The 17,198-nt window shown below is 32.2% G+C and overlaps 1 protein-coding gene across 2 annotated transcripts; it reads right to left on the reverse strand.

Annotated features, from left to right (window-relative positions):
* Positions 1-11,179: 11,179 nt before the first annotated feature.
* LOC136975242 (zinc finger MYM-type protein 1-like) lies at positions 11,180-14,629 on the reverse strand. Of its 2 annotated transcripts, none has more exons than XM_067270284.1 (2): positions 14,215-14,629; positions 11,180-13,833 (listed from the first exon to the last, which is right to left on the reverse strand). In XM_067270284.1, exon 2 carries the CDS (start codon positions 13,110-13,112, stop codon positions 11,292-11,294), a length of 1,821 nt encoding a protein of 606 aa, XP_067126385.1. In that variant the 5' UTR covers positions 13,113-13,833; positions 14,215-14,629; the 3' UTR covers positions 11,180-11,291. The 2 variants fall into 2 exon arrangements, with proteins under 2 accessions (XP_067126385.1, XP_067126376.1); XM_067270275.1 differs by lacking the exon at positions 14,215-14,629 and adding an exon at positions 13,942-14,071.
* Between the last annotated feature and the right edge of the window lie 2,569 nt (positions 14,630-17,198).

Here is a 17,198-nt window from a genome sequence, read left to right on the forward strand (position 1 = left end):
ATATAGCACTAATGCAAGATTTATGAAAGATATATTTATACTACTGATGGTATAATATGTAAATACTATATGGTTGTTATTATATTATATAGTATTATGATACTATATAATATGATTGTATAATATGTAAATACAAACACATTGTATTTACATAATGTGTTTGTATATAAATTGTTTTCAAGCTAATTCATTTACTTACAAACTAGTATAGTTATTAAAAAACTTATATTACCATTGAACTCAATTTACTAGATTATGATTATATAAGGGCAGTTTTTTCAACCTCCAATGGTCCATAAAACAAAGACAAGTGTAAATAACAAAATGAAGTTATAAAATTTTTAAAATAAGCCTGGACGATTAAATACAATTAAAGAAAAAATATATTTCTCTTACAGACAATACATATAAAATGTGTATGAACCCTCAACTGCGTGAGAAAGGACGTCTGGATAGGTCACATTAAAGGTGGAAGTCTTCACACCTTTAATGTGTGAAGACTTCCACCTCTTTCATGAACTGAAAACTTGGCTAGCAGGGCAGAGGTTTGAGACTAATGATGATCTTCAAAACAACATTAAGGTCCATCTCAATCACTAGTAGCAACATTCTATGAAGAGGGGATTTCAATGCTCATCCACAGATATGACAAATGCCACAATCTTCACGGAAATTATGTTGAGAAGTAACCATGTTTGTACTAACTTTTGGTATTACCAAAAGTTAGTACAAACATAGTACAAATTTCATTTTGTTATTTACACTTGTCGTTTTTTTATGGACCATTAGAGGTTGAAAAAAACTGCCTATGTATATATACAATTATAATTCAGTTGATTTTTATCAATAGTGAGGTTGACGCTGAAGTTTTAAATGTGACGTGTACATCGGACATTTAGCACCACTTTCCTGTAAGCTTAGAAGTTTGACAATGGTGTTTGGAAAGTCAGTAGAATCATGCTCGATATTTCAAATGTCATTGTCAAACTTCTAGGCTTACAGGAAAGTGGCGCTAAATGTCCAACGTACACGTTTTCATGTTTAAAACTTCGGCCTCAACCTTGCTATTATTATTGAAACACAAGTTTGTTACTTTAATATAATAAACTTTTTAAATTAAAAAACTCTTGAATAAATTTTCAAGTTTTTTAATTTAACTGAAACAAAAAAAATAATGAAAATTTGTTTTGTTCAATGTAAATGTAATTTGTGTTCTAAAATTTTCAGAAGTATGCTGACAACTTTCATAAAAAGATATTCGGGTTAAGCTATTCAACTTTTCAGTTATTATTCATATAAGTATTAAACAAATGTTAATCTTCTATCAGTGCATGGTAGTTTTATCCACACTGCTCTTGGTAGGCGTATATCTTTAAATTGAATAATTAAAATGTGACATTGCAATGAAGCCTTGATTTAAGGACACTATTTCTGGTGGTATGTTATATGTGAAAATTAACACCCTGTTAATTTTAATGTAAATGTGTAATTAAATTAACAGTTTAAAAGTCACCACTCAACTTTATGCCATAATGGAGTGTTAAAGTTGAGTGTTGTTTTTTTGGCGAGTGGAAAGTTTTTTTGGCAGATTTTTTCAGTGTAAATAAATTACAATAAGTACAAGTATGAAATAATTAGTTCAAATATCAAATGAACAGCAAACCTTCATGTCTTCATAAAGGAATCTGAATGTTCATTTGATATTTGAAATAACTAAATTAGTTTAATCACCAAATACCAGTTGTAAATTTAGTTATCAGATCTTTCCACTTTAATTCAATTCCTTTATTTGTATAATTTATACCATTATTATGTAGTAGTAATTTCTTACAAATTTCAATACATTTAAAACACTGTTGACTTATCATATTACTTTAAAGGATGTGCATATTCATGTATGTACATGTACTTTTCCTAGACTAATAAAGTCTAGGAAAAGTACAGTATTTGGCTATCTTTGCTGATATAGCTTCAGGTTTAGGCCAAATGGATTGTCATTGATGGTTTAACCTGAAGGATTGTTAGAAACCACAGGGAAGAAGTAGCAATTTATAGTGATCCTTTAGGTTCAACTAATTTAGTATAAATCTGAAGCTGGATCAGGAAATTTCTACTCAAGTACATTTCTTGGACTTTATAACAACATAATGGATGAGCAAATTAACACCAATATTTATCAGAAACGTGAATATTACTATTTAGTCCTATTGTTACATTGTTTTTGATCATTGAACATCAATAATTAATCTTCTTTGTATAGATGCATTATTTACTGTATGTAATTGATTGTTAGTGATCAGATATGTTCATTGTTTAACATTCATTTTAACTGAAAATATTCAGATTTTTCAATTGAAGATATAAAACATGCTTAAATTTAATGTTCACTAATCTGAGAACTAAAGAACTTATCAGAATACATAAATTGTTTAAATAAATTATTTTCTTTCCTAACTGTTGAAGCAACAGAGAAAATATTGTAATCAATCAAATTTTGACTTTCAATTTTTTGCGTTTCTCAATGTTTTAAAGTTGTTATTCCAAAAACACCAAAAAGGAGAACAAAAATTCTGTTTGTATGTTGCTTGTATTTTGCTTTATATCTCAAACCCCATGGACAAAAACTTTTCAAATTTAGCAGGAAGACTTCTGTATAAGAGACATTGATGCTATTGCATTTTGGAAATAAATCATGAAGGAAATAAGGGGCATGGATCATAGAACAAGTGAAGGTCAGACTTAATGAAAATTTTAATCATCATCAGCCTGTAGTTTAAAAACTCACTGCTACCCCAAAATTTTTTAATTTTAGAAATTATAATTGAAAATTATCGGATTTTTTTCCTGGTGCTTCCTAATCTCATGTTCTGGTAACTTTATTATTATACTGAATAATACTTATTATTTATTTATCAAGATTGTTGTTATTAAGCAACTGATTTTTTTCTCTTAGCCTCTAATTTAACTTTAACTGATGATTAATTATTCAAATATAATTTAAATCCTTAATAATTAGTTAATGGATAGTTGTAATGTTAGAACTTGTGTTTAGTTTTTATTTACTAAGGAGAGACTTCTGCAAAGTATTGCTATCATATTTTTTTATAAAATTACAATAAGTACTTGCTGCTGCTAGAATTTTATGAAATTTTCTGTAATCTATAACCTAAGTGCTTTTAGATACAATTTTCTTTACAATAGTTATGTATATTAGATTAATCCAAAGATAATACTGTTTAGATTGAATATATGTTCAAAATATATTTATTAAATAGCATACAATAATCATTTATTGTAGCACAGTAAATAAATATTAGATATGCCATATCAAATAAACTTCATAATTGTATAAAACATGTTTATTTATATGCTTTATTACAAATTAGCTTTTAATTAATTTTTATTTGTAGGAATTGAATACAAAATAGCAAAATGGTCATCAGTTTTAGTAATGTATGCACAATTTGATAATTAAGTTCCAGGATTTAGCCAATAAAATGAAAGTATATAGGAACAATACTGAATGTATCATTTTCTAGTAAATCAATTGCATTTTACTAAAACTGTTCATGCTATTTGCATTGACATCCAATAGAATTAGAGGTTTCATGTTATGCAAACTGTCATCATTTACAGTGTGAAACAAAATGTAAACATTCATCATATTTTAAGTTGGGTAAAAATAATAATGAAATCAATGAATTAATAAAACAGATATGTAATAGAAGAACACATTAAATAATAATGTAGTTATCAGAAATCAGCTTTCATTTTCTGAAACTATGTATTACTATTCTGCAAAAATAACTAAAAACTTTAAGAAAGTGTAGAATTATAGAACTAACATAATATATATATATATATCATTTCCCAATTTTTTGATGATTTTTTTTATTTCTTGAGAAAAGGAGAGAGGCACTTGTATGTACAAATAGTCATGAATAGAAACAAAGTTAATTGTTATTATTTTTTAATATTCCATAAATATTTATTTTAAATTTTTGAACAGTTCCATTAGTTGCTTGGATTCAAAATTGCAATCTGTTAACTATCTGTAGTGAAGTGTTGAAATTAATAATTTCATTTTTTTTCTTCCTTTTCCACTTTACAGTGTATTCATTTGTTACTTCAGGATAATAAATTGTATTGTAATAAAGTATCTTTCCAATCTGATCAGCAATCTTTTTGTTGCAACTGTTTCTTCAAACTCTGAGGCCTCTTTCACGCAATCTGGTTTGAAACTGTGATTCTGGCTAGCCATGGCACCATAAATTGCCATTAACTAATGATATCTATGGAATTATCACTAGAATCTACTATAAACTACTGAACCTGTCACTGGAAGCAAAATGGGAGAAAATGGTAGCAATTTGTTGGTGGTGATATTAATGTTTGTCTTAGTGTTATTATGTAGTGTAAGCAATATTTAATGGTTCTTTGTGTCTAATAATCTTGTTAAGTAGTATAGAAAAGAAAAAAATTTAAGAGAGATTATGGTATATTGATAAATAGTTTTTGTAGTGAAATTACCTTCAGTGACCAAGTGCAGGTATGAATAAACTAACACAAGGATTTAAGAATATTCATATTGCCAGTAACATGCAAGTAGGGTCCACATGGACCTCAACTTATGAACTGGAACATGCACATTAGTTCCTGGAATCGCTTCGGTACACTAACTGATGTCACATGATGTGAGAAAATAGTGTCAGTCAGTACCATCCTGTGACAAGCATGAAAATTCAGGGCTGTGGAGTCGGTAGATTTTTACACGACTCCGACCAGGGGCGGACTTGTTAAGAAAGTAGACCCGAAAATTCTGACGTCATCACGTGACCTCAGAATATTAGCATCAATAAATATAGTTCTGATAAAGATAGAACGTAGAAACGTTTTTATTCCAAAGCTAAAATATTCCTCTAACTGTAAGTAATGAGTCAATACGATAATTTTTTCTTTTCTGTTGTTATATATAACAGGAAAAGTGTAGCGATCGTTCAAAAAATGATCCCACCCCAAATTTTTGCATTTTTCGACTCAGGGCACCTCGAAATGTCGAAATATGCAAAAGATTCGGTTTTTTCTGTATGTACGAATGTTAGACTGTATGGGAGACACGTTCACGATTTTGAATCGGCTAATCTAATCGGTTTAACACAGGAGTTAAGCTTGAAAACGGTTGAACTAAATCGGTTGGTACACATTCTAACATCCGTTTGCAATTCTCTACGTTTCGAGGCTTCCCGAATCCAAAAAAGTAAAAATCTGAGAAAGTCATTTTTTGACTGATCGTCATTCTTTTCCTTTGTTATAGGCCTATACTGTATAACAGCCGGGAAAATAATAATGACGACGGTTCTGGTAATTTTTTTAAAATCCAAAATAAAACGATTTTAAAAAATTAATTAAACATATATATTCAGTATATGTGTCAAATTTTAAAGTTCACATTTATTGACTTGTTTGATGATGGCATTGGTATTTGGTAAGCATGTATAAATAAAAATAGTTAATACATTGTTATGCAAACAAATTAGTTTAATAAAAATGTACAGTATGTACATAATATACGAGTATATTGGGTAATATATAAGTATACAGATACATTAAACTTAGTGAAGAATGAAAAATATAACATTTAGACTGGTAAAAAAAAAAGGCTGCGTAGTTTGCCATGTTGATTAATTTATTATTTTTCATCTCCAACTGAATTACTCCTTACAAAAAAAAAAAAAAAAAAAAAAAACAATTCACTTCTATTAAGTCAGCATTCACTGAAACTCTTAAATCATATTTAATAATTTTAAGAGCGGAAAATAAACGCTCTACTGAAACTTGGTTGGTGTGACCATCAATGTTGTATTTTAGATAATGTCTGGATAGTGCAGTATTGCCGTTTTAACATCCAAACTTGTAGTGTTCAATGTGATTTATTTTTCCAATGCATAGTAAATATCATCATCAAATTTTGTAAAATTTCCTTTTCTGTCTGTACTCATATTAGAACTCAAGCTTAATTTTGAGAGTAGAGACGAGTTTTATAAAAAAAAAATTAAAAAAACTAGCAGATGAGCCAGATGTTGCTCACGCAAAAAGTAACAATAACGAAGATTAAGATATTTAGATTATAGCCGTTTTTAACCATCTTCACTGGGTGCAAGAATTAGGTCCTCTCTTTTCCGAGACTAATTAGAGAATTTTTAGATGGGTCTAAAAGTATGTTCGATTTTTCACAAAATACTGCATCTAAAACAGTACGGTAGAAACAGAGTTCTTCAGGGTATTAACCCTCTCCCTCTTCCCCCCCGCGAGAGGAATTTCGAAAAATCCCTTCTTAGTGTACATTCTTATGATGTATCCTAACTGTGTACCAAATTTCAACTCAACCTTTTGAACTCTGAGCTTATCATTATTATTATTATCAACCCATCTCGATTATAAGATTGTGAATGCTAATAACGAGTAAAATATTAAGTCCGACCACACTGGAGATATGACACACGACCCCTTCTATGTCTCTACCCTGTCGACCTTTAATAAAGAACCAAAATTTAATAGCATTAATGCCCTTTATACACACGCTACTGTGCCGAATTTTGTTTCTTAAACTTTACTCATTCTGAGGTATTGTTTAATAGTTCAGAACAGAATAATTCTGAACTATTAAACAAATTAGACGCCAACATACGCGCGAATTTTTCCCTTTATTTGACATTTTTTGGGTTCGAGAGATCTCGAAACGTATAGATTTGCAAAAAAACTCGGAGAGTCAAATGTGACATGATTCAAATACTTTTTCGTTTTTTATATACATAACAAGTTGGGAAAGTAAAAAGGAGTAGTTGCGGGGGGGATTTTTAACGACTCCGACTAAAATACCAAAACTCCATTACTCCGACTCCACAGCCCTGTACACTGCAAACTAATGCACATTCTATTTTAAACCAATCTTACCCTGAATAGTACATGAGAATGCCTTTGTCTACAACAGCTTTATCCTGGAACAAAGTCCACGTGCTACTTTTCGTGGCACTAAGACGAGTCGTACAACTCCTGGATTGTGACTGTCGCCAGTCGAACGTCGTGCCGTTCGCACAGGTAACTCGCTTGAGAATAACCCGGCTATTGTAAGCAATGATAAAACTGGCATAACTACTCGGTAAGTCACAAACACCAACACACAAAATGGAAGTTTTGATTAGAAATAAATACTTTTTCTTGCCATATATCTAATAATAGACAGATGTCATCGTCTCTCCAAACATCTTTTTTATTTCTTTGCCGATAGCCCGACACGTGTTCTGTAGCCATCTTGTATTTTCTTGCGCGCGTGGGATTGTGGGATCTCTCTTATGACTGGATCTAGTTTCAAGAACTCTCTCCAGTCAATCACGATTGAACGTCGTTTCAGTCGAGATTCGAAAACGGTCGAGGGTGTTCGCACCAAGGCATAGTCGCTGACCTTGGTCACAATCTAGATTTGAAATGCTCAGTGCGAAACGGAGGTATTATCCTGGAACAAAGTCCACGTGCTACTTTTCGTGGCAACTAAAGACAGAGTCGTAAACTTTCCTAAGCTTTTCTTCAGAATTGATGCATTTATTTCGTTTTTTTTCAGTTTTAGGTAATTTTTACGTTTAATTAAGTTTATATTTTTAAAAAAATGAGTCGTTAAGGCGTTTTAATATGATTTTGAAAGTTGCAGAACGTATTAAATTACTTTGAAAAATAATTATAACATTTGATTTCAAGATATTTTGTATATCTTAAAAATATTTCTATTTCGGGATTCTGGGAAACAGTTCACTTTTTTTCCCCGAAATCTCAGGACAAGCAAAAGACCGGGAAAGTAGAAACTCTAGTGATGGCCAACCTAGTTGTGGTGCTGTTTCTACAACTCTTGACAAAACCATTCTTAGTAGATGTTGCTAAAGTCGGCTTTCAGAGATCTGTTCTTATTCTTTTAGATCTAGAATTTTCTTGACCAATTTTACTCTTACGTTTTCCCCTAGGCATTTTTGCTATTTTGTCAAAAAAAGTCTTTTTAATTCCACATTGATAAAACCAAGATGAATTGTATGTATACAGTACGTTAGTTAGATGAGCAATAACACACTAAATAACGGGCTCGTCAGAACGTGAGGACACTGCAACGTAGGTCTAAGGGCGATCAGCGATCCAAATCAATAAAACGTTTATTCTATAGCTAATATTTCCGCAAAATAAGTAGCCTATACTTTCCATCAGAACATAGAACGAATATAACCAAAATTTCTTCTGTATTGGACAAAAATTGCAGGAATTATGAGAAATTCACACACACACACAGACAGACTGACCACTTTGAATATATATATAGGTGAAACTGACAGATTGTTAGGAATTAGAGTAAAAGAGCATGAATCGGTAATTAGGTTAAAGTACGAACAATCTACGTGATTAAAAATATTAGCTAGGGAAAAAATATTTACGAAAATTTAAAGAGCATATAATGATAACGAATAATAATAATAATAATAAAACATTAATAAATTTAAATAGAGGAATGGAAACCGATGGCTTATGGGATGACATCATAATCAGTAATAGGTGCTATAGAGGCGGATAGAATAATGAAAATGTGTTATGAATCCGTGCATTAGTTTCTAATTTGATTGTAAATTTCTCCATTGTGAAAGATTGGTGAAAGTTTTAATTGTAAAATTTATCTTATTTATAATTGTGTACTTTTTAAAACAGTTTTTAACCTGAAGAGAGATGTGAAGCATCCGAAATGCATAACATTAAAAGTTTATAAAAAAGTTGATTTTTATGGTCTTTGTTTTTGATTTTTAAAAACGGATATAATAGGTCTAACATAAAATTGCGTGTTATTAGCCAATATAGTGTTTTTAATTTTTTAAAAAAAAGACACAAAGTTTAATATAGAAAGAAACTGTTCCATAAGTACAATAATTTTAGAACTCAATGTTTTAAGTTTTGAAATTTAACGAATATGCCAGTGTAATTGCCTATGCCCTAGGCTCTTCCGTTTCCATGAAAATGTTTATCATGTGAAACACCCTGTTTTTCTGTTCTGGTTTTCTTTCTGTCATAGTATTGTATGTCAGCTCGCCGTATAATTTGTCCGACTGCCTCTAAAAAGATTCAGTGCCGAATTGCAACTGGTACTTCATTCATATACCTCAGCAATTCGGGGTCCCTCTGTGCCAGGAATGGCCGAATTAGAGAAAAGTATACCTATTAGGGCTGTTTCACACTATGGCCGATTCGACTGACCGGTTCGATCCTATAATCGGACCGACTAGTAGTAAAAACATTCACACTGAGTACGATTATATGTCGGTGGCCGATTCGTAAGGACCAATCGGAACGGGTATTAGAAATCGTTTTAACTTTTCCTAATTTTTTAAAATATTTTTGTAATCTACCTGATTAAACTTTGCGGATATGATCTTACTTCGTTTATAAATTCTTACGAAAACTCTAAATAATACCATCTTTTCTCATTACGTCGATAATGTTTTTTAATATATATATTAAAATCATGTGTGTTCCCATATAAAATGTAAGCAGTTATGAAAGAAATAAGGTACAAGGAAAAATTTAAATAAATCAGAAATATAATATATACAGTAATGTTTGATTCGATAGTTTTCATATATCCAAAGTCTGATTGGTTGTAGTTTCGAAGTTCTCATTGGTTGTAGCTCACCGACTGCTCCGACCCGACTACAAATATTTAACTTTTTAAATCTGTCCGACTGGAACGACCAGTCGGTCGGCCGACTGCTGTTGCCATGGAAACACGACTTGGAGTCGGACTGGTCGGTCATAGTGTGAAACAGGCCTTAGAAACAGCCCAAGAACAACATTAACTTAATTAACGTTAAAAGCAGTTTTCTCTAAGGGGCTTCCATACTGTATGGGGCAGGGGGTTATGACAAGTTGGATAAAGTCAGACAAGGGGGAGGGGGTTAAACTTCAATGGACGTCGTTGTATTTTATTAAATTTTATACAGTTTATACATTTTATTATTCATAAAGTGGTAAAGATTTTGGAGGATTGAGTTTTGTTGGACGCCGGAAGAAGGGATGGGATTACCGAAACTTGAGCCGTGTTCAGTAAGGCAGAATTCTCATTAAGTCTAGTTATGCTGCGATGTTGAACTCGTTTCTAACTACAGTAGAGAGTCGTTAATCGGAATCAATTGGGGAATGGGGTTGTTCAGATTAGTGATTTGTTCCGATTACCGATTATGTACGAAAAATACATTAACCTGTCCGATGTTCAAATTTTTCTCCGTTGCGTGTCGCTTCGTGTTGAATTTTCGTCGATTTTAAGTCTAACGAAAATTTTTATAATAATAATCGAGGCTATCGTATTGTTAAAAATTATTTCTTTATTTTGTGCAAACAAAATAAATATATTGAAGAATATAAAAACATGAAAATTATACTTTAGAAGTAAATCTAGTATCAAAAACGTTCGATTCAGCACGACACAGTCCGACTGAAAATCGTTCCGATTAACGACTCTCTACTGTACTGCTTGACTCCTCCCACCGGTAGAATTGTAGCTAGTTCAGTCAGCTTCTTTTATCTATGCTTACTTCTACTAGTGACGTCATTGTTTTTGTCTCGTCGTACGATTTGCAAGATGCTCGTGTTGGACTAAACGTATTTTATTATAACAATCACAAAGTTATTCTCTCATTCTAAATCATTAACTCATTCTAAAATGACTTCGAAATGTAAAATTATCATACGTCGGTATAACAGATTCCGAATACACAGGGCCGTTCCTAGGATATCTGCCGCGACGGCCGGATGGCCGAGCGGTAAAGGTGGCAGCCTACCGCTCTGGGAGACCCGGGATCGAATCCGAACGGGTCGAATAATCCCCAGGAATTTTTCGGGGGGTGGTCCGTTCGGATATGTCGGGCCCCGTCCCTCACCACCCGGTCGCCCCATTGTGGGCCTGGCCGAACCCATAATGGGCCTACTAAAAGAGGCCCTCTTAGTGCCCACAGGGCAGAAAGAGTTAAAAAAAAAAAGAGGTATCTGCCGCCCGGGTGCGAGAATAATTTTGCCGCCCCTTCCCCAAAGTTGTTAAAAATTTACAAATAAAAAAGATAAAGTAAATTTAAGTTAAAAAAATTGTACAAATATACACAGTTTATTTAATAGAATATAATGTTACAACTTATTTGTAATGTAATAAAGAAATAAATACATAATTCATACATACAGGCAAGGATGCTAACATATCTACTATTTCTACTAATAAGTTATACAGTAAAGTTTGCTTTTCTAGCCTTTTTTAATGCAAATGTCTTAACAATGTTAGACACATCTATATTTTCTGACAGCTCTTTTTCAATACTAATAATGGATAAGTCTGAAAGCCTTTCTTGCCCCATTGTGGATCGTAGATAATTTTTTATTATTTTAAGTTTGGAAAAGCTTCTTTCCCCACTAGCTACTGTGACAGGTAATGTTAAGAAAATTCGTATAGAAATTACTAAATTTGGAAATAGATAGATGAGGTTATTTGTGAATAGGTAGTTAATAACATTCAATGCGTTCATTTCAGAGGAAATATAGGGTGCAACATTGTCAATTTCATCATATAAATCTTGAGCTAAAATATCTTTTTGATTTTTACATGGATCACATAAACTATTCTCTAGAGCTTTACATTTTGCAAATCTAATTGATTTATCCATTTGAAGGAAATTATATAGGTTGTTAAGAAAATTAAACAATGTATCATGCTGCTTTATTTGCTCGAACCTTTCTTCCAATTTTGATAATGCGGTGTCCAATATTACAAAGTAAAAATTAATTTTGAATTGGTCAGCCGGGTCTTTAGGTGCCTCGTCTTCACACTCGTAATCAAATAATCGCTTTTTTGTTCGGGGTCTCACAATATTAATCGGAGGAAACGAAGGGTCACAGTCGATATCATCGGCAATTTTTTTGGCCTCTTCTAAAATATCATTAAAACCTTCATTTGATCTAATATTAGATAAATAAGTTTTCGTCTGCTCCAAGATTAAAACGATATTAGGTAGTGTAGAATCTGACTCCTGCATCACTTTACTTGCAATATTAATTTTTGTTAACACAATATTCCATGTAATAATAGAACAAATAAATTTAAACGACTTGATTTTTAAGAGTAATGAATTTGCCATATTTCTGGTTTCAGGGTCTCTGCTATTATCAGAATAAAGTGCAAATAAAGCGTCATATATTTTTGCCAAATTGTATCTAAGAACTTTCAAAGCATCTATTCTACTTTCCCATCTAGTACTAGAAAAAGGTTTTAATGATAAAGTTGGGATTTCATCTTTTAAAACTTGCCAACGTTTAGTCGATGCAGAAAAGAAAACGTAAAGTTCCTGCACAATAGCAAAGAAATTTGTAATTTCTAAAGACGCTTTTGCAGCGTCATTAACAACTAAATTTAAGCTATGGGCCGCACAAGGCACGTAAAAAGCTCTAGGGTTTAATTCAAGAATTTTTTTTTGTAAACCATTATTGCGACCCTTCATATTCGCACCATTATCGTAACCCTGCCCCCTTAAATCTCCTAAACAAATGTTGTGAGTCTCCAAAAAATCCAATAAAACATTGGTTAAGCCTTGTCCTGTCGAATCTGATATTGAAATGAATCCCAAAAAATGCTCCCTAATTTCTATTTGCTTTGATTTATTATTTAATAAAACAAACCTTACTACAACAGTAAGTTGGTCTTTGTGACTTACATCAGGAGTCGAATCTAAAATAATAGAAAAATATTTACTAGCTTTTAACATAGATATAATTTCATGTCTTATTTTCTCTCCCAGAAGGGAAATTAGTTCGTTTTGAATATGAACACCTAAATAATGAGGCATATTTGATGGAGTTTTTCTAATCCTGTTAATATGATCGGATATCGTATCATTAAAGTTTGCAATTGTTTCAATTAATTTTAAAAAGTTTCCATTTTGTTGCTCATATATCTTGTTATTTTCACCCCTAAAACTCAAATTTTGACCGGCTAAAAATTTAACAACATAAATTATAATTTTTAAAACAGAAACCCATCTATCTTTTTCCATGTTTATTAATTTCTCATTTAGTGAATCAGTTGTCGTTTTAGAAGAAATTGATTGTTTTAGATCAATCCAAGATTTTGTATTACAAATGTGACCTTTTGATTTTTCATGTCGTTCTATAACCTGACTTAAATGTCTCCAATCATTATAACCCTCAACTAAACCACTAGAAAAAGTTTTAAATATTTTGCAAGGAAAACAATATACACAGTCTTTTGATTTAGAATACACCAGCCAAACTCTTGGAATTATTTCCCCATTACACAGTTTTTTTTATATAATAAATAGACGAGAAACCTCTATTGTATTTATTTAAAGGAAACGTTATATCAGCTTCTGTCAGTTGGGTAGGCCCTAACTCTATCAGAGTTAATTTAATTTTATCCAATAAAACACCAGGCCAATAGTTAGGATCCTCATGAACATGAAGATTTTCATTTTCAAAACTTACTTCTTCAGGACTTTGTTCTTTTAATAAAACACCTGCTTCCATTGTAGTTTTGGTATTCGACGAGTCCTCCTTTTTTTCCCCGCTACTGACCACTATGAATTCGGTCTCCGTCACATTTACATCTCGAGCTTGGGAACTTGATGGTGCCTCCTGTGATGTTGTTGAGATTAAAAACGTTTCGAGTGAACCACTAGCCTTTTTAACTAATTCTTCCTTTTCACGCTTTCTTTTTCTGTACTGTGCGCCAGAAAGCCTTTTTCGATTATCAGACATCTACCAAAAAAAAAATGAATCCAAGTTATGATTCGTCGAAAAAATTTTGTTTTCGAAGATTTAAAGAAGCATAAATTAATTAAGCTTTGTTTTTCGAAAAATACCAACTTTTGAAAGGAAACTTTACAAAATTTTTTATTTTGTCTGAAAATTTCAACATTTTTAATCAAAACAAAAAAATATTAAGATTATGCTAATCTTTAATTAAACTATATTTTACTAATAAAAAAAAGAAAAATGTTTTACTATTGTTATTATGTTGGTATTATTATTTAAGTTATAAATTTGTTACACAATATAAATTTAATTTAACAAAATATTATTTAAATTTTATTTAACCGCGCAAAAGCAAAATATAATCAAATTAATGTATGTACTCACCTTTAATTTTTACTGTCTCTCTAACCACGATATCAAACAAAAACTTTTTAAGCTGTTGCGATTTACACGATTACACGTTTAAAATTAAAATAAAAGAAATTATCCCGGTGCGTGCATTTCTATGCTTTGACCACAGACGAGTATTTTCCTGTAAAATCTTCCTCGCGACCGACGTGAAAAATAGCTTAAGACGAGTTAAAACAAGAAACTGTTATACTTGCCACTTGTTGTGGCCTGAATAAGTTGTGTATATAAAATTTGAATTTGAAATATAATTAATAATATTTAGAATAGTACATATATTCAAATAATATTAGAATAGTAGTATTTTAATGATAATATTTAGAATAATATTTATGTATTATATTAATTTAATGATAAATTAATTTTTCCCTTTTTTTTAAGGCGGCTCGCGCCGCCCCCTAGGCTTGCCGCCCGGGTGCCCCGCACCCTCTGCACCCCCGGGTCGGAACGGCCCTGCGAATACATTTTAACTAGGCTTGCCAGACGTCCCGTTTTCACCGGGATTGTCCCGGTTTGATGATGTAGTCCCTGCGTCCCGGGCAGTTTGTCATTTTGTCCCGATTATTTGATAAAATTTTAAAACTGCCGAATATATAAGAGGGAAAAATAATACTGCCTCGAGTTAAATGGCGATTTTGCAACTAAATAATCCCCTCTATTACACTCACTGTTGTCAATCTAAATATTTTGTATCTAGATCTAAGTACTTTTAACGTTGTCTAGATAAATAGACCACTCAACTACACCTTAAGTTGCTGAGACAATTTATTTAAAAGTAACTAGTCGGGTTCGAATTGCTAGTCGGCATTTGTGAATATTTTGTATCGTACATTAAATTAAATTAATCTCCAAAATGCCATAAAGAAACCGTGTGTTTACTGATGATTGAAAAAAAAGGATTATCCATGTTTAAAAATGTCTGATCGTATTGACGAAGTAAAATATGAACTTTGCTTTTCAGAATTTTTAGTAATCATGGTGGGCGTTCAAATATTAAAAATCACTTGAAATGTGCGAAACATAAGACAAACCTTGTAGCAATAGGTACTTTCTGAAATATATTGTCATATTTTAAAGATAACAATTTAAGTGAGAAAGAATTTCACACTAGTGATAAATATTAATAACTTCTTAATAATAAGGTATGTTCAGTTGAATTATTAAAAATTAATTTTAACTCGTTTTTTGTTAACAACTTTTCTTATAGCCTTTATAATCATACAGGTAAGTACTTATCTTAGTAGACTTTATTTTCTGTTGAGAGTATTTTCTGAAATTGTCCCGATTTGAGAAAAATCTTATGGTAAGCCTAATTTTTTAACGGAAGATAGCGGTCCATTTCGTTGATTGCAATTAATAATTTCTTTATTAATTTCATCACGATCTGATGCAGCTTCCATTTGAATAATTGCATTGGTTACTTCATCCTTTTCGACCAGTTCGTTTGCGACAATTGTTGCAATCATAATTTTAACTTCGTCCAACATTTTGCCCAGTTGTCTAACTAAGAATAATGCTCAGAACATTCTTAGCTCCGCCCACTAAGCTACTCAGAATTGTAACTTAGGTGTTCTGTGTCACTGAACACGACTTTGGACAAACTGGGACAATGGGGATGGGGCTAAATTTCAAGGAAAATGTGGACTTACTTGATGGCCAGCCCTTAATGACTTTTTCTCTGAAGTCCTGTAGGGAAGATAAGACTGATATGCCAATAGAGCTAGTGGAACTGAGTTGAGTGCCCGCAAGCAAATAAAACTGCTTCGGGAAAACACAAAACTTGCGTCTTTGGGTTGGATACGCACTGAAACGCTGTGCTTGTTTTCTTCCTGTGATAATGAACCACAGCTTTCTGCCACACAAAACTTTAAAAAATAACTGTTGTGTGGTGGTTGTGGTGTTACCTATATTACTGCGCCTCCAGGTACAAAGTTTTATTCGTTCCCGAATGAACAATACCGTGGGAAGAAAGAGAAATGGCTGGCTGCAATTTAATTCCTGAGGTTAATTACATAATAAAGATGTGTTGCATTTTAACCAATCTTCAATATCCTGCTATGAAACCTTATTTGGCACTATTTTAAATTTAGTTCTCTAATGTAAAGTTTAGTAATTTTCTTTTTTTATGTATTATTTTGTTAATCTGACAAATATTAATTGGCATATGATGTGATATTTGAATTTAAGAGATCTGTGGAAGAAAGGAGTAAGAAGCCAAATTAGTATTTTGAGGAAATGAAGTAAAAGTTCTGGTAATTATGCATTTTAAGGGAATATGAGTTTCTTTATTTATTATTTTTTTAAAAAGAAGGTATATTTAATAGCTATTCGGAAAACACATAACGTTTTTCCGGACGACCCGTATGTAAAGTGCTATAAACAAAAAATCATAGGACTACTTACCGATTGTGCCCCGTTCGAAACGCCATTGCTTAAGCTTGCCGTCGTCATGGAGGTGCACACTGGACGGCGGATGCACGCGAAGCGTATCACGTGATCCAATTTCAACGTCACTGTCACGTGACTTGGTCTCTGATGCGTTTCCGTGCAGCTTTTCTTCTCGCGGAAGAATCCGTTCTCTGCACTAATCACGTGATACAGCAAACGACGTCTTATTATTAACACGTGATTAACTCTTGTCACTTCGAACAGCTCGCGGACTACAGTTTGACAACTTCCTAGTTACGCTTTTCTAACATCGTAATAATACTCTATTCACACTGTACATTTTAAGCCAGCTTAAGGTATGAAATATGAACGGAACTGACTTAACGTTAAACCGGTTTAACTATCAACAACCGGCTCAGCTTAAATCGCTTTCTCAAAGGAGCTTAAGTCGCTTCAAGCTTTCCACGAGATCAGCCACAAGTTCAAAAATAATGGCGGAAGCAGATATGCAGGTACAAATGTTCGAACAAACGATACTCTGCTCTGTTAGCATGTATAGGCTGCTTCGGTAC

This window comes from Centruroides vittatus, unplaced genomic scaffold (genome assembly GCF_030686945.1).
Source record: "Centruroides vittatus isolate TY-2023 unplaced genomic scaffold, ASM3068694v2 contig_1082, whole genome shotgun sequence".
NCBI lineage: Eukaryota > Metazoa > Arthropoda > Arachnida > Scorpiones > Buthidae > Centruroides > Centruroides vittatus.

What these genes read in the sequence shown, in the direction of transcription:
- LOC136975242 (XM_067270284.1), bottom strand. Translation starts at nt 13,112, where the DNA reads ATGGAAAAAGATAGATGGGTTTCTGTTTTAAAAATTATAATTTATGTT.